At 61.5% G+C, this 17,235-nt stretch overlaps 1 protein-coding gene across 4 annotated transcripts; it reads right to left on the bottom strand.

Annotated features, from left to right (window-relative positions):
• Positions 1-1,718: 1,718 nt before the first annotated feature.
• Positions 1,719-13,046, bottom strand: Gabrd (gamma-aminobutyric acid type A receptor subunit delta). Of its 4 annotated transcripts, none has more exons than XM_046424751.2 (9): positions 12,459-12,559; positions 6,844-6,956; positions 6,556-6,623; positions 6,250-6,470; positions 4,982-5,064; positions 3,829-3,966; positions 3,094-3,249; positions 2,703-2,914; positions 1,719-2,453 (listed from the first exon to the last, which is right to left on the bottom strand). In XM_046424751.2, exons 1-9 carry the CDS (start codon positions 12,524-12,526, stop codon positions 2,154-2,156), a joined length of 1,359 nt encoding a protein of 452 aa, XP_046280707.1. In that variant the 5' UTR covers positions 12,527-12,559; the 3' UTR covers positions 1,719-2,153. The 4 variants fall into 4 exon arrangements, with proteins under 4 accessions (XP_046280707.1, XP_058428585.1, XP_058428584.1 ...); XM_058572602.1 differs by lacking the exon at positions 12,459-12,559 and adding an exon at positions 12,875-13,046 and having other exon boundaries at positions 1,720-2,453; XM_058572601.1 differs by lacking the exon at positions 12,459-12,559 and adding an exon at positions 9,693-11,410 and having other exon boundaries at positions 1,720-2,453.
• Between the last annotated feature and the right edge of the window lie 4,189 nt (positions 13,047-17,235).

Below are 17,235 nucleotides of genomic sequence, written 5' to 3' on the forward strand. Positions count from 1 at the left end.
TGGCTTTAAATAGCTCCCCGTGGGTACATGCCGCAGAGCCGGGCAGCCTGCGGGTGGCAAGGAGGCAGGGCAGAGGTGGGCGCTGGGGGGGGGCGCCTGGCATTGCGGGGGGGTCAGCCTGTTGGCCTCTGGGTCCAGATGAGTTCAGCAGCTTGGTGAACTTGAACCCACCCCTTCCCCAAAGTCCCAGAACTGGCAGCGAGTGACCCTGGCCACCCCTGGGAGAGAGGAGGCAGTGTGGACCATCTGGAGCTCGGGCCCCCACTCCGGGCAGCTCTCCAGGTCCACAGAGGTAGAAAGCAGTCACCGTGCCGAGAGGCCCCGAGGCGAGACAGGAGCTGTGCCTGGACCACACGGGGCCTCCCTGTTCTGTGCCTCCCCCTCCATCAGGAGGTGGCCTGGAGCCCCAGCTGACCCAGATCCGGCTCTGCTGCTGCCTGGCCACCTGTTCCCTGCTGGCTCTGAGGCCCATTTCCTATCTGCAGCTCCTGGTCACACTGGAGTCCAGCCCGTCCCAAGCCTCCCAGCCTCATCCTTAGTGCAGGGCAGCCAGGGGGTGTGGAGGGGTCCTTGGAAGTGAGGGTCTCAGCTGGATGCAGAGTGGCGAGCCAGGCCATGGTCTGAGCAGAGGTACTAATGCCCTCCTCTGCCCCTTGGGAAATAGCTGGACCCCGTGTCCCTGGCAAAATGTCTGGGCCAGAAGGGACCCCATTACCCTGCACCTATATGGGCCTGGGGTCCTGAGGGCTGTTGGTCAGCTCACACGGTGGGCAGTGGCCAGGGGGCACTCTTATGCTCCACAACTGTCACCACCAAGCTCCCCAGTGTAGTGGGGTGGGGGCCACCAGGATGACGACCAAGGGCTAGTCAGCGGTGGCAGGATGCCACCTCCATTAGGCAGGGTGCTGGCCCTGGCTGACTTCACCTCTTGAGCTGGGCTCTTCTGGCTCTGCTGGCTGGACCCTACAGCAATCAAGGGGTGGACAGCAGTTCTGCTAATTGCACCCTGTGTCTTCCGTGTGGATGACCCAGTGCCTTGGAAAAGCTGGACCCTCATCAAGGGCTGCCAGTCTCATGCTCCAATGGCCACCAGGCTCTTGGGCTGCAATGCTGTCACCCTGAGTCCTTGGTGGCAGCAGATGGGATGGGCAGGGTTCTGTGTGGCCTCCAGGGTCTTCTGAGTCTCTCTCACCTCATCCAGGAAGGCATCGGAGTGACCATGCCCTCGGCCGGGGCACCCACCAGGGACCGAGGGATGGTACCTCCTGGAGCCTACTCCAGGACCCTGCCCCTCTGGCCCTCACTGGTGTCCTGGACATAGCGATGTGGCTCATCTTCTGGGATGCAGCCCCTGAGCTCCTCTGGCCCCAAGTCTGTCCCCAGCCCTGAGACTTCAGGAAGGCATCTCAAAAGCAGGTGGCTCAGGGGTCAGCCAGCCCTGACCTGGGCTCTTGGACCTGCGTCTGCGTTTGAGGAAGTGACCCATCACAGCCCAGATGCAGGGCAAGAAGGGCACCAAGCACCTGACACCAGTGTCACCAAGCCTCTCCTCTCCTCCCTGAGCCCCCAGCCCCAGTATCTAGCAAGGATCCCAACCCCACTGTTTTCCCAGCACAAGGTGCACGCCCACACTGACTGTTCTGAGTCGCCCGAGACTGCCCCCCCAGAGGGCACCCCTCAAGCCCGCAGGACGCCAGCATTCCAGGCTGTGGTGCAGCTGCAGCGATGGAGACCCGAGCGGCTGCCAGGCTGAGGTTTATTTCATGCTGGGACCGAGGAGGACTTGCAACAGCTTCTCCCCCTTTCACTGCGACAGGGGCTGGCCACCGCCTCCTCCCACTCTCTGATCCCGATCCCACAGAGCAAAGGCCGAGACATCAGTGTGAGCCTGAGACTAAGGATGTGGAGCCTGCCTCGGCCTCGGGGCCAGGCCAGGTCCACCCCTCTCAGCAACAGTCTCCCTAGGTCGGAGGGAGCTCAGGCTGGTGGTCCTTCCCAGAAGGACAGGGTGAAAGTACAGGAGACAGGCTTCCTCTCCTACTGCGCGGCCAACTGTCCGCCCACCGAGCAACGCAGAGGTGTCCTTCCTCCCCGAGTTTCCAGGCGGCCTCTGCCCCGGCAGCAGGGCAGGCAAGGGCAGCTGCCGTCCTGCCTCACATAGCGTACGCTGCCCAGTAGATGACGTTGACGGCCGCAAAGGCCGCAGGGAACACGGCACGGGCGTAGATGTCAATGGTGTCCGCATCGATGGGTTTGAACCTGGTGCGGATCCCCCCGGGGCCCCCGGGCCGGGCGCCCCCCTCCTTCTTCATCTCCCCTGTCTCCACCTCCACTGACCTGTAGGAACCCATGAGGTTCCCAGGGATGCCACGCTGCCGGCGAGAGACGGCCAGCTCCTGGGTCACTCCGGCGGCCGAGAGGGAGAAGAGCACAATGGCATTCCTCACGTCCATCTGCACAGCAGGGGACAGGGATAAGCCCTGGTGGACAAGGCTCCCATGCAGGACCTCACCTGGGCCAGTGGTAAGATCCCCTCTGCACTCAGCAAGTGCCACTGTGACCTGCAGCAGGCTGGGCTGAGGAGCCCAGAGTGGCTGCCAGGGCCCAGGGCTGAGAGTGACCCACCAGGAGCTGGCCAGCAGAGGGGGCTGGGGGCAGCTGTCTCTTGGCTGTGAGCCTGAGACACACCCTTGGGCGCTCACCTCGGTTCTGGGCTTGGCGACCTTGACCTTGGCCTTCCGCTTCTTCCTGTAGTCGGCATTGAAGTGGGCGAAGGCGTACTCCACCAGTGCAGCGAACACGAAGACGTAGCAGATCCAGAAGTACACGTCCAGCGCCTTGATGGCCGACGCCCGCGGCAGGGAGGAGCGGGCACTGACCATGAGCGTGGTCATGGTCAGCACAGTGGTGATGCCTGCGGACACAGGTGGGCTGTCATCGGAGCACGGCCACTTCCCCGTACCCACCTGGAGAGGGAGAGTCCACCAGCCCTCCATCCCCCACCGAGTGTGGAAGGGCTCCTCTGACCAGGCCCAGTCTGCTGCCCCCCAGGACAGGTGGCACGGGTGGGGGGGGGGGTTCATGCTTCCGCACCCAGAGACACCCTGGCGGGCACTGCTGCCTGACTGATCCAGAAGGAGACCCAGGACATGGCGACCAGGAGGACGGAGGGCATGTAGGACTGGATGATGTAGACGCCGCGGTTCCTCCGCAGGCGGAAGTGCAGGCTGAGCCGGGGGAACTGGCCAGCTGTGGGGACAGCCCACTGTCAGGTGGCCTTCCCTGCCTGACCCACTGACCCCCACAGGACAGGAGAAAGAGGCCTTGGCGGGGACTTGGGCCCACGTGAGGCTCAGAGGGGAGACCCAATAGCCTAATGAGCCAGGGGTCTCCCTTGCCCTAGGTCTGGCCACAGAGAGTGAGGCAGCACAGGGCCACCAGAGACAGGAGAGGAGAGGGCAACGCTCCTGCTGCCTCGAGCCTGCTGGGCGGCCGGCCCTGCGGAGCCCTCCCAGCAGGGGAGGGAAGTCTGTCGGCCTCTTCTGCAGACCCCTCAGTGCACAGCCAGGCTCTGCAGGGACAAGTTGGCCCAGGAGGGCGTGGCCCCTGAGCCCGCCAGTCTTCAGGATCCCCCTAAGCCCAGAGTGCTGGGAGGAAAGGGCCGAGGAACAACAGCGACCTGTCCCCGTCCTGGGCCACCGCCTGTGCCACTCAGCAAGTGCCCAACAAGTGGTTTTCCAGCTGCGTCCCGGGGACCTCAGAGCTGGATGGGGCTCGGCCAGAAGGTCTGAGAAGCCACTGCCGTGCACGGGAGAGAGCCCACAGTACCCGACTTGAAGTTCATCGATTCCGTGGAGAAGTGGTAGCTGGTGATGGTGAACTGGGCCAGCTGCAGCCTGTCCAGCCCGTGGATCTGCTCCTGGGTTTCTGACCAGTAGTAGACAATGTCCTCGGAAGAGTAGCCATCTGCAGGAGAGCCCACGGGTGGGCGGCAAGGCCTGGCCCAGCCGCTGGCAGCCCCCGCAGTAGCACCCCATGCCGCAGTCTTCCAGCTGCCAGCAACCCCATCCACACCAGGAGGCCGAGGGTGGAGCTGCCCATGACAGGGACAGAGCCAGCAGCAGGGAGGCTGTGGGCGCTGGGACCACAGCGCACACCTCTGGCAGGTGCACAGGCCAGCAGTGTTGGCAAAAGCAGGGCCACCTCTGTCAGGGGTGCACAGAGGTGCAGGCTGGACCTGCATCAGTGGGCGGCCGGCACTGATCAGCCTGCTCTCCCAGGCCGCTGTCCTGCAGGGCCATGGCCAAGCTGCTCAGGCCTCAGGCTCTTCTCGCATATAGAGGTCCATCCTGAGAGCTCCCCTGTCTTTTGAGCCAGCCTTGTCCAGGCCCCCCACTGCACGGGCCCCCCACTGCACGGGCCCCAAGAGCCAAGTCTGAGTCCCCTTCCAGGCTACAGAAGCCCAAGGAGCCCACCCAGGGAGCCCACCCCAGGGGGCCCACTCACAGCTCTCCACGGAGCCCACCCCAGGGGGCCCACCCCAGGCGGCCCACTCACAGCTCTCCAGGGAGCCCACCCAGGGGGCCCACCCCAGGCGGCCCACTCACAGCTCTCCAGGGAGCCCACCCCAGGCGGCCCACTCACAGCTCTCCAGGGAGCCCACCCAGGGGGCCCACCCCAGGCGGCCCACTCACAGCTCTCCAGGGAGCCCACCCAGGGGGCCCACCCCAGGCGGCCCACTCACAGCTCTCCAGGGAGCCCACCCAGGGGGCCCACCCCAGGGGGCCCACTCACAGCTCTCCAGGGAGCCCACCCAGGGGGCCCACCCCAGGCGGCCCACTCACAGCTCTCCAGGGAGCCCACCCCAGGCGGCCCACTCACAGCTCTCCAGGGAGCCCACCCAGGGAGCCCACCCCAGGCGGCCCACTCACAGCTCTCCACGGAGCCCACCCAGGGGGCCCACCCCAGGCGGCCCACTCACAGCTCTCCAAGTCCAGCATGCACTCCTGCTCGTCCATGGGGTACTTGGCCAGGTCCATGTCACAGGCCACTGTCGAGGTGATTCTGACCAGACACACGTGCTGTGAGGCCCCGGAGCCTCTGCCAGGCTGGCAGCCCCCTGCTCCCACAGACAGATGTCCCTGCACCAACCCAGAGCTGCCTGCTTGCCAGGGGCACCACCTTGGGCCTGCGGCTGCCCAGGCTTTGTCTGCCAGCTGCCCAGGGTCAGGGTGAGGCTGAAAATGGCGCCCGTGGTGTGATTCTTCCTTCAGGGCATCCGGGAGTGGACGGCATTCGTCGTTGCCATCTTTAAAAGTGCCTGCTATTTGTCCAGGTGGGGGACTCATGAAGCAAGGCCCAGCCTGGGGTCCCTCGCCTGGGGCCGAGGGCTCTGGTTTTCTGGGAGAGACCAGATATTTAGATTCTGATGTGAAAGCTCCTGACTTTTAAAATATTGCCACTGCATCTTTTAAAGGCATGTGCCTGGACAATGTTCAAAAGGTAAATATGTGTTCCCAGCGGCGGAAAGACAGAAGCCACGCATGGCCATCGACAGAAGAGCGGATGAGCACAACATGGCAGAATACGACGCAGTCAAAAAAAGGAGGGAGGCACTGCTGTACCACAACACGGATGACCCTCAAAAACGTAATCTGCAGGAAAAGCCAGATACAGGCCCAGCTGTCTTCCACTGAGACAAGATGGCAGAACAGGCAAGTCCATGGGGACAGTGAGTTGGTGGCTGCCTGGGGCTTTAGGGACCAGGACAGAGTGACTGCTTTCAAAGGGTATGGGTTTCTTCTTGGGGTGACAAGATATTTGGGTTTTTTTTTTAATACCTTTATTTTACTTATTTATTTTTATGTGGTGCTGAGGATGGAACCCAGTGCCTCACACAGGCCAGGAGAGTGCTCCTCCACTGAGCCCCGGCCCTAGCCCATGACGAGATGTTTTCAAGCTGGATGAAGGTGAAGCGGCTCAGTGTGATAACTGCGTAAGTGCCACTGGGCTGTTCGCTCGGGGCTGCTCTGTGTTACATGAATTCAACCCCATTCAGAAAACAGAGAGGCCCCGTCTTGGCCAGAAAGCCCGCCTGTGGCCTCCCGGCAGCAGCCCTGGTAGTGGATGTGGTGTCCTGAGCGGCTGCTGGGAGCTGGGGAGGGCACCGAGGTCACAGTGCCCCTCCCAGGCTCACGGCAGAAGTGTCCTGGCCTCCCGGCCAGGGGCGGCACAGAGGGCCCAGCTCACCGGATGCTGTAGAGGATCACGCCGTCGGGCTGCAGCCGGATGAGCTTGTTCTCCACCGTCACGTCGTGGAACCAGGCGGACTTCGCGTTCACGATGAAGGTGTCGGGGAGCCAGAGCTTGTCCACGAAGCGGCTGTCCAGGCCCAGGGTCTCGTTGGTGTGGTTGTAGGAGAGCCGGCTGTCCCTCCAGCTCTGGTGCAAGAACACGGTCATGGTGTATTCCTGCGGGGGAGCAGGGCGGCAGGGGCAGGGTCAGCCCCGGTCCTCGGAGACACAGGGCCCGGCCGGCAGCGCAGGGGGCACCTACCATGTTCACCTCTGAGATGTGGTCAATGCTGGCCACCTCCAGGGCCAGGGCCACGTTCACAGGGGGGCCTGTGAAGGAGCAGGGGTACTGGAGCCAGCACGCAGGGCCCGGCCCACCGCCCCAGCCACCCCACCATGGGGACACGGACGCCCCTTCTCCTGTCTCCCTGGGGTCTGGGCTTGAAGCCCAACAGACACCTTCACCAGCCAAGAGTCCAGCAGGCTGTCCCCACAGTGAGGGGCGCACTGTCCCGGCCAGCACGCACTGCCCCTCCAGCCCTACCCTCACCTCCGATGCCGGGCCTGAAGTTGCGGGCGTAGCCCTCCATTAAGCCATCCAGGTTGGGGAGCCAGGATATCTCCAGGTTGGAGCCCACGTAGTCCCCAATGTCATTCATGGCTCTGGGGATGCGAAGCAGGTGGTCACCGGCAGGGCACCAGGGTCGGAGCCCCAGCTCTTCCCTGGGGGGGGACGCCTGGGCTGGACGGACAGGGAGGACGAGGTGGGAGCCCCTCCAGCAACCTGGACCGGACTTGAAGAGCCCGGAAAGGCCCCTGGCCCTTCTCCCGGCCTTTCTGTGCCCTCCTCACCCTACCTCAGGGGCCACCCTGTGCGGCCCCAGCGTGCACTGAGCCCCTGGCTCCCTCCTCCAACTGCCAGAGAGGGCACCACTGAGACCAGGAGGAGGCCTCCGCAGAGTCGCCCTCTGGGCTTTGTCCCCAAGCAGCCACAGGCCCTCAATGAGAGTCCTCCCTAGCAGTGCCCTGAGAGGAAGGAATGTGCTGGAAGCCACTGGATGGGGACCCAAAAGGGCCCAGGAGGGTCCAGGCTGGGTCCCCAGATGGCCATGTGCTTCTGAGGCTGAGCCTGACCCACAGCAGCCCATGCTGTCCTTGTCCTCCCAGACTCACCGTAGGGCCACAGCCAGGGAACCCCGCAGCCCGCCCACCCACCTGCTCACCTGGACGGGGCTGGACAGCGTCCCCCCAGGCTCTTGTCCCCTGGAACCTCAGAAGAGGTCTGCTTTGGAACAGGGTCTTTTGCAGGTGTGATCAGTTACGGCGAGGCCCACTGCATCAGGGTGGGCCCCGAACCCTGTGACCCCGTCCTTAGGAGAAGAGACGGGCAGCCGGAGGCAGGTGCAGACCCGGGCAGAGAGCAGCACCAGGACTGCTGGCCACCCGAGGAGCGGGACCGGCCAGCTTCCCCAGACTTTCTAGACAGTTCTGGACTGTGGCCTCCAGAAGTGTGAGAGAACAAGCTTCTGTTGTTTTGGGTCCCCTCATTTGTGATCACGTGTCACATCACCAGTCCTCCCATCCACAGCAAGGACAGCCCACCGCAGGGGAGGGGCGGCTCCTAATGCCACGATGAGAAATGGAGGCAGGGTGCTCAGGAACAGCAGGAGCGCGGGCTTCAGGTCACCTTGAGCCCTGGGCCTGGCCAGTCCTCAGGGGAGACCCAGGGAGGGGAGGGGCAGGAACTGAGCCAGTAAAACCCCAGTCCTGCCCAGAGACACTGGGCCACTGGCCACCACAGAGGCCCTCAGACCCCTCCATCCTGGGCTCCTCCAGGCGCTGATGGCTCCCCGCCCAAGCCCACCTCAGCCTCATGCTTCCTTGGGGACAGGGATGGCAGCCTGGGCTCACAGCACACCCTCCCCCTGCCTGTTGGCAGCCAAGCCCGAGGCCAGCCGCAAGCCCCCTCCGGCCCCACGCCATCCCTCCAGCCGGGCCCCCGGGACAGCTGGGAGGAGCCGTGCCTCCTCTCCAGACCGCATCCCTCCTCTCCCTGTCACCCCGGTCTTCCTTCCCCGTTGCCTCCCCTGCCTCCCCCACCTACCCACCTGCCAGCCTCTGGGACCTCCAGCCCTTCCTCTCCTTCCCAAAGGTCACCCCACTCGGATCACCCCCTGGAGTTCTGCCTGAGACACAGCCCCAGGAGCCCCTCGGAGGATGTTCCCAACCATCCCTCTGTCCATCCACCATCTATCCACAAATGTCATCTAGTGACCCCAAGATGCAAGTCCCCCTTTGGGGACACGGCTGAGCCATGAGCAGAGCCACAGCCCAGGCCATGTAGGGGTCCAGGACTTATGGGGGGAGATGAGTGGCTTTAAGAGTGATGAGAGCCACAGAGGGTAGCAGGGGCAGGGGCACAGCCTCCCTGAGAAAGTGACCCCAGAGCCCAAAGGCAAGAGTGGTCAGGGAGAGGCGGGGGGAGGGGCTCCAGCCGTGGGACAGGTAGGGGTAGGCTCAGCGTCCAGGCTCGGCATCCAGTCCATGGAGGGAGAGGAGGGTGCTGAGCTCAGGATAACCCAGGAGCCTCCCTCCAGAGCCAGGGCAGGGCCTCTGACAGGGACAGCTGATGGAGACCTGGGCGGTGGCTGGGGAAGCAGCCCAGCCTGGCTCTCCCTGCTCCTGCCTGGCCAGCTCACTCTCAGGCAGGTCCCAGTAGCCCCAGGGCCACCCAGTTAGAGAAGCATCGTGGTTAGGTATCCAGGCCCTCTCTCCTCATCTAAGCCACTTCTCTTCTGAAGAGGTTCAGCTAATGAACTTCTGCAGGTCTTTGATCTTTCCTGTCTGAGCACTTGGACACATCACAGTGGACAGGACAAGGCATGGGGGTCTGCTGTCCATCCCAGCGCCCACACGCCCTACCCACCCACCACGGCAACGGCCAGAGCAGGCAATGTGCTAACAAGAGGTGAGATGGCATTAATAAAGTCCAGGACCCAGAAAAGCACAAGTGAGAATGCAAATCACAGGCACAGTGGCCACGCCTGTGGTCCCAGCTGCCACCGAGGTGAGGCCGGAGAATCGCAAGTTCAAGGCCAGCCTGGGCAACTTAATAAGAAGGGCTGGGGTGTAGCTCAGTGGCTGAGGGTCCCTGGGTTCAGTTCTCAGAGACAGAGAGAGAGAGAGAGAGAGGGAGGGCAAAGCCGCCCTGAAGGTCAGATATAAAGAGTTTGAGCTGTGCTTTATTTTTGGACCAGTCCAGCTGCCATTTAGCCTGCCTGGGCCCCACTTCTCGCTTGTCTCAGGCCAGTGACACATGTGTGCACTTTCCCTCGCCCCCATCCCAGGTCTACTTGGGGCCTGAAGGCCAGGCCAGGAGACAGTGCCCACGAAGCTCACCTGGAGTGGCAGGCGATATTCTACACAGTTTCCTGGGAGTGAAAAGGGAGGAGCCCCCACCCGGTGTCATTTCTCTCCTGGGAAGGCAGTGTCCATTTTCCTAGCCGCGAACAGAGGGGAAGGGCCTGGGTACAGAGCAGAGTGTGCTTCATGCAGGACTCTGGGCCCCAGAGGTCCCACTTTCTCTCACTCTGATCAGGACACACAGGGCAGGAAGCCCCCCTCCCCTTGGCAGCTCATGGAGATCTCGGGAGAGGGCTACTGGCTCCTTGCGTGCCGTGGAGTCGGGGTGCTCTGGATTGGGCATCCTTTGACAGAGCAGCTCAGAGACGTGTGCCAGGCTCCCGGTTCTCAGTCAAGGTCAGGAATTCAAACCCATGGGGCAGAGCTGTCACCTTGGGCTGCTCCTCATGCCATAGGGCCTCCCTCCCATCCTGGCCCCTCTGAGAAACAAAGCGGCCCCTGTCACTTGCCTGTACCCCTGAAGACAGAAAGGGACGGTGGGCGCAGCTGAGCCAGGCAGTGGGGCTCCGTCCACCAAGCACACAAAGCCCACGGATCCAACAGCTCTGCTTTTAGAGCAACACGCCTCACCGGCATCCCAGTTACCAAGGCAAAGAGAAGCACCCCAGCCATCGCACTGCGAGCTCCGGGAGATGGAGGCGGCAGCAGCGGGGGTGACACCCACACAGGCATGCAGTTGGCAAGCTCAGTGCACGCTGTGGGAGGGTCCTCAGAGTCGGGCCTGACCCACAAATATGGCTCAACACACCTGCCTCTAATCCCCCAAGCCTTTCTCACCAGCAACCACTGGGAAATCAAATGAGGGGTGAGCCAGAAAAGTCCCGCTGTCCCCCCACAAAAGTCCAGGAACCAGGACCTGGAGCCTGAGGGAGCAGGAGGCCACTGTCTAGAGTGGAGGGGATTCAAAAGCTACTGGACAGGAGGCCCTGTGTGGATACCCATGCTATGTGGAGGTCACTCAAGGGCTCCTGTCCCGGCCCTTTCCCACTTGGGGAGAGCCTTAGTCCCTGAGCCATGCCGGGTCGTTGCCCGGCCAAGGCCAAGAGCAGGAAGGTTGGGAGAACCGTCTAAAAGGGCAGATGCTGAAACGTGGTAAGATGATAACATTCTACCCCAGAGGATGGATGCAGCGTAGTGGCACCTGGCATCTGCCACTACACAGGATGGGAACACTGGCAAGCCTCAGACCTTCCTCCCCCTGGGGCTGGGGTCTCCCAACTTTCCTGCCCTGGTAACAGCTCCCAATCCCTTACCCAAGGCCCCAGAAAGCTTGGGATTTTAGGACGGGAATGTGCTGCATATACAGACTTGGGGGCGGGGAGGCTGGAGACTTTCCCAGCAGGAGATCTAGAAACAGGCCCTGAAATAGGAGAAATAAACACAGAAACCCTCTGGCCACAGCAGGACAGGGCTTGCCACCGAGTGAGTTTTGCTGTTACACTTGAGCTCAAACTTTGGGGTTTCAGAACTGCTGAATTTCAGACTGGGAGAAGGGGCTGTGGGCCTGGGCCAGCAGCAGACCCCCAGGCCTGCAGCTGTACCTCTCACCACACCTTCCTTGAGTTTAAGTCAGGAAAGGAGAGGGGAGAGAGGTCCCTAGGGACTGACAGAGAATAGGACTGCTCAGAGGCTCGCTGGCTCGGGTCTCGAGCCCGGTGGCCACACCTATAGCCTGCCCTTCTGGGCCTCTCCCCCCCCACCTTCAGGGAAACTCTGAACCCTCATTATATGCTGTGGGAGTGCCCACAGCCACAACACAGGCTGATGTCCAGCCATTTCTGGTTCCTAACAGTCCGCTGTCCATCAGTCAGGTGACTCTTTAGTCCAGGGTGCTGGGGGGCTGTTTTTCTACCTTCTGCACCAACATGGTTTCCAGAAAGACCTCTCAGTGGCCTCTCAGGACTCATGGCAGGTGGCTGGGCTCAGTGCTGGGCCCAAGATGCCCTGGTGACCAGGAGCCCATTTTAGATCCCACAGAGGGAAGACCCGGGGATGTGCTGGAGGCCAGAGGGAGGGGGCTCCAGCCCGGGGTGGGGGCTTTCTTCCCAGCCTCCTCCTTCTCTGGAGAGGAAGGCCTCCTCCTTCCCCCACAGAATAAACCCAGTCTCTCTGCTGTGGGGGCATCTGGCTGCCATCCAGCTGCACACTCCGGAGTTCAGTCCGTGCAATTTGAAATGGCTCCTGAAACGAAACCCGGGAGCATCCTGGGCCCGCTACTGGCACAGCGGGATGCGCCCTGCCGGGCCAGAGGCCTCCTCCCCTCCCCACCCCCAGCGCTCGGGTCTCTCCTTTCTTCTGCCCGCAGCTGGTCCTGCGAGCCTCAGCCCGCGCCAGGAAGGGCAGCAGCCAGGCCCGGGCCGGCCCACCCAGTGCGGTGCGGCTGGGGACACCCGACCTGTCTTCTTCCGCGGGGGCGGGAGGAGCCCGGAGCGGCTCGACGCCCGGGTCTGGCCCCGCCGCGCCGCGTTCAGCACCGGGACGGCGGACAGCACCTGGGCCGCCCGAGCGAGGGTCGCGGGTCCTGCCGCCGCAGGGCAGCGAGTTGGGAGGGGAGCGCGCGTGGGGGCATACCAGGGTGACACGGGGACGAAGACTCGGGTCCGGGTGCGCGAGGTTCGCACCGGCCTCCATCCCGAACTCGGGTTCGGGCCGGCGAGGGACCCAGACCCCGGCCCGAGAGCTCCCCGGCACCCAGGGGCTCCCGCCCGCTCCGCACCTCCCCCGGCCCGGGCGCCCGCTCACCTGGCGCCGCGGCGCGGCGGCGCGCACAGCAGCAGGAGCGGGGGCAGCAGCCAGGCCAGCGCGTCCATGGCCTCGCGGGCTCTGCGCGGGACGGTCCGGCCGGCCTGGACGCACGCAAAGTTGCTTCGCCCGCGGCCGCCGCTGCACCAGAGGGGCGGGAGCGCCGGGGAGCGCGGCGCCGCGCGAGGGGCGGACGGAGCGCCGAGCCCGCCCCGCCCGCCCCGCCCCGCGCGCCCGCCCCGCTCCAAAACAGCCCGGAGCTGCGCACCCTGCGCCCCGCCCTTGCCGGCCGCGCCGGGACCCCCAAACCGCTGCCCTTGCCGCCGGCTGCAAACCGGCCCCTGCTCGTGTCTGCCCAGGAGGCGCCCCGGGCGCCATACCCACTGGACGCGGTGGACCGACGGGCAGGGCCGAACCTCGTTCCATAGCGGGGCTTCCCGGGGCTGTATGGGGGCACGGGGATGTCTCAGGGCCGGGGTTGCTGGTTCTGGCAGCCTGGGCTGGGGGCAGGGAAGGTTAAGGCGCCCCAGCGGCGTCCTCTCCGGTCAGGGAAGACCCACATGCGCTGCATCTTCTAACAATGCCGTGCCAACAGCCCTGCTCCCTGGGGACCTTCCCTGAGCACAGAGGAAGGTGGCGCTGCTCAGCAGTGCCCCGTGGTCCCTTCACCTGTTCACACCCCCTGGGAGGGCCCTGCAGGCTGCTGGGCCCTCTAGTGAGATCTGCCCCCACCTCTGTGCCCTCAAAGGGCTGAGAAAGTGGAGACCTCACACCTGCACTTTAATTCTTTCAAAAGTAAAATTTGCACAATTTCCCTTAAACAGCTGATTACGAACTTTACTCATCGCCTACTTTCCTTTATTCAGCGCTGGGCACCTGTCAACTGACAGTGTAAATTAGCTTCTTGTGCAAACATTTTAAAAGGGCAGACTGTCCTCCAGTCAGCTAAGTCCCCTTGTATGACTGGCCACTGGCCAGAGCCATGGATGGAGGGCTGTAGGCTGGGATGTGCCAGGGGCGTCCAGCCCAATCCTGCAGGAGGCATGGGAGAAGGGGGCTCCTGGCTTGCTCTCCCAGACCCAATAGCCAGTCTCAGCCGGTCAGGTCCCAGCCTGTGCCCCCTTCCAGGGTCCCCTCCCCACCCAGAGGGGGTTCTTCTGGTGCTGAAACGCTGACCTCCCTGTGCTCCTGTCAGACTGCTCTGCACGGCTGACTGTCCTGGGCATGGTCCCCTTTGTCCCCTGAGAGAGTGAAGGAGCTAATCCATCCATGACAAAGGGCCCAGGCGTGGAGCCTACCAGGAGCTGTGAACATTCTGAGAGTATTTTTTTTTGTATTATATATTATTTTTATTTCATTTGAATTGTCAAAATAACTTTTGCTCACAGCCCGTAGCCCCACAAAGACCTCTGTGCTTGACTGTGTGGCTGTTTTCTCTTCATACCTTCCAGAATGTCTTCCTTCGCGCTTGGTGACACTCCATGCTGCAGGTATTCTGAGTCCGGAAGGAAGCAGCTGTCGGTGTGGAATGTGAGGACATGCACACTGATTCTTCAAGACAGCTTGTGTCACCTCCACTCTCCTCTACAGCAGCTCCACTCAGTGCTGGGGCTGGTAGAAGCAATCAAGATGTCCTAGAGCAACGATGGATAGCAAAGAAGCTGCCCCACTGTGGCCCCACTGTGGCCCTAAAAGGTAGTTTCTGGGAGTCGAGAACTTCTCATCTCTCAACTCTGTTCTCTTCCGTGCGGACTTCACTCAGAGTCTTCATGTGGTGGGAAGACATCTGAGAGCAGTTTCAGGTTAAAGTGGGTTTCAGAGGCCTTAGTCCATAGAAGGCCAGCTCCATTCCACAGGGCTCACGGAGGCTGTACATCATGGCGAGAGAGTGTGGCAGAGGGAAGCAGCTCACAGGGTGCTCTAGAAGCAGAGAGAGGGCGAGTGTTGTTTCTATCACCCCCTACAGCAGGAACTGGCACACAGTAGGTGCTTAACTGATATAAGAAAACAAGCAGGCTGAGTGTCCAAGAGCCCACACCACCCTGGGCCGCATTCCCTCAGTGTCTCTGAGCATCCCTGATCTCGGAGGTTGCACCCAGGTCAGCTGGCCCTGGCTGTCCTCCTGACCTTGGAGGTCTTAGGCTGGTGACTGGGAGATACTGTCCACCTCCATGCACCTGACCCAGTCCTTCTGGGTGAGCTATGCTCTATGGCTAGCTCCTCCACCTCCATTTTCTGGGGCACAAAACTGACATTGAATTTTCCTGGGCATAGCTCAGGCTGATGCACAGACAACTCAACCATTGATCTAACTGCTTGGTGGTCTCAACTCATCTCTTCTGCTTGGGTCCTGGGAGCAAATGTATTTGAAAACCTGCGTGGAGAAGCCAGTGAGGAAGTCAGGTGCTGACCTGTTAGACTCAGTGCTCTCCGGGTCACAGACGAAGGGCGTCCCTTTCCAAGCACCTGTGATGTTGACCAAACTGAGAGCAAAACGTGTGTTTCCATCACAGTCTCACACTTTGTTGAATTCTGCTCTGTCCCTGACAGGGGCTTCAGCCTGAAGGTAAAGAATGGCAGTTTTCCTCCTTCCTTCTTCAAGATCTTTAGAATCAGTTTGCTCCCACTTCTGAGCTCCCGTCCCACAGCTCCTGCCACACCAGACCATCCCCAGCCCATGTCCAGCTCCACCCAGGGAAGCTGCAGCCACCCCAGACCAGGAAGGCACCCGGGAAACGCCCACACCAGGGCAGGAGCCAGAGCGTTGGTCCTGCATGGCCAGCCCTGGGCTGTGGCCAGCCCTGTGGCAGGAGCTCCCCTTCCCTGTGGTCAGGGGCCTGTGTGCTCTACCTCCACTCCTGACCTGCCGCGGGGCTTGGGGAAGTCATTCCCTGGCTTTGGTTTCTTCAGGCACAGAATGAAGGGGTGAGAGCGGCCGGGTGTCAGAAGCCTGTGACCCCTCTTATGGTTTGGATGTGAATGTCCCCCCAAATCTCCTGCGCTAATGCAGGAATGTTCAGAAACACAGGGATGAGATTTCGAGAGCTGTGACCTAATCGTGCATCCTGGTTCGAATGACGTGGTGACCATAGCAGGTGCCTGTGGCCGGAGGAGGAGGGTCCCTGGAGCCAGTCCTGGGAGGGTACGTATCCTGGTGTCCCCTCTCCTCTCACTCTGCTTCCTGGAACCGCACTCTGACTTGCAGTCGCTCGGCTGCCTGGGGTCGCTCCCGCGCTCACCGGGCTCCATCATTGTTCCTTGGCAGCAGTGGAGGGGTCTCTATCAACGGGAAAGTCTCTGTCTCAGGTGCTCTTGGAAGACACCTGGACACTCCTCTCCCCTTGTCTTGGTGTCACCGAGTGCAGAGCAGGGGTCAGCTATGTGACTGCAGGGACAGCAATGAGAAAGAAACCGGGACTTCAGGCCTGGGCTCTGGGTCCCTGGACATCTATTCAGCCTCCCGAAGGCTCCCTTGCTGTTCATTTGACATGTAAAGCCCTGGCCTCTCCACTGGGGATCCACCCAGTCCTGTGGTGGGGTGCTGGGGCCGTGGCTATGGGTCTTGTGCCCAGTGCAGGGAGGCCTTCTGCCTCCCCATATGGCCCTGGGCAGAAGGCAGCATAAGCCCTGGAGGTGTGAAAACCTGCCTCCTCCGTCAACCCGGAGAGCATGGCCCTGGGCAGCTCAGAGGGAGGTCACCGGACAGCTCCACTGTGCAGGTAAGTGGCCCACAGCTCTGCCGGTTTATCCGGTTTATCCGGTTTATCCGGTTTATCCGGCTGAGGCAGGAGGATACAGTTTATTCCTTGCTGGATGCTGGATGCTCGCAGCACAGGGGAAGGTATAGCGCCCAGCGGGAGGCTTGGGAGGACAGCTGGCTAGTATCCGTCAGGGCGGCTCTGTGGCAGCAGGCCGGGCCCCAGGGGGTGGAGGTGATTCATGCAGCCTGGAAAGGAAACTGCATTGGCTAAACTTAAAATCCCTGCCTGATGCACTCGTGAAGTTGCTTTGTTATTTTCCTGGGAAACCGCACTCCAGAGAGAAAATGGCCGTGATGCAGAGCAGGGTTTTATCAGCTTAGACTGTAATTATTAACTCTGTGATTTTCAGATGGAATCCATTCATCTGGATAAGCAGAGGGAACTTGGCAGAGAGGATTAAAGGCAAAGTACTGGAGGGTGCAGTCCACTTGGAAGACGGGCTGAGTGGGTGCTGGTTTGTCATTGATCCCTGAGAACCAATGAACGGCCAAACTCGGGCACTGGAAGCCTTTTTTCCCACGACTGAGTTGGGCGTTCAAGCACAATTACCGTGTTTAACATGCAGAAGTTGGAATTCCATTCTTGGATTTTGTGTATTTGAATGTGGCATTTTGAATTCTTTTGTATGACAAAAGACAGAAAGTGTCAAACACAAATTAACATTTCTAACAAAAGGACTGTCCATCAAGTGAGGGACGCATTTCACATTACATACAAGCAGGACTGAGTCGGTAGCATGGAAACTCCTAAAACAGGATGCTGGGGAGTCGAGACACCCCAGGACTGCAGTGAGCCCCTGTAGGCTACCTGGACACCACACAAGGAGAGCCGCAGGGCTGCCCTGTCCTGGACCCTGACCCTTCATTCTTAGGTCACAGAAGCAGGTCTGCTGTGGTCATTTCAGCGCTTGGTGCTGGAGGACACCAGTAAGCTTCTTCAAGAAAGAGCTCACAGACCTGGGCTCATTTAACAGCCCTTTGCAGAATTAATAATCCTGCCACGTGCAAAGGATTTGT

The sequence above is a fragment of the Marmota monax genome, unplaced genomic scaffold (assembly GCF_021218885.2).
Source record: "Marmota monax isolate L192 unplaced genomic scaffold, Marmota_monax_Labrador192_F-V1.1 WCK01_AAM20220418_F8-fsc00080, whole genome shotgun sequence".
Lineage (NCBI taxonomy): Eukaryota > Metazoa > Chordata > Mammalia > Rodentia > Sciuridae > Marmota > Marmota monax.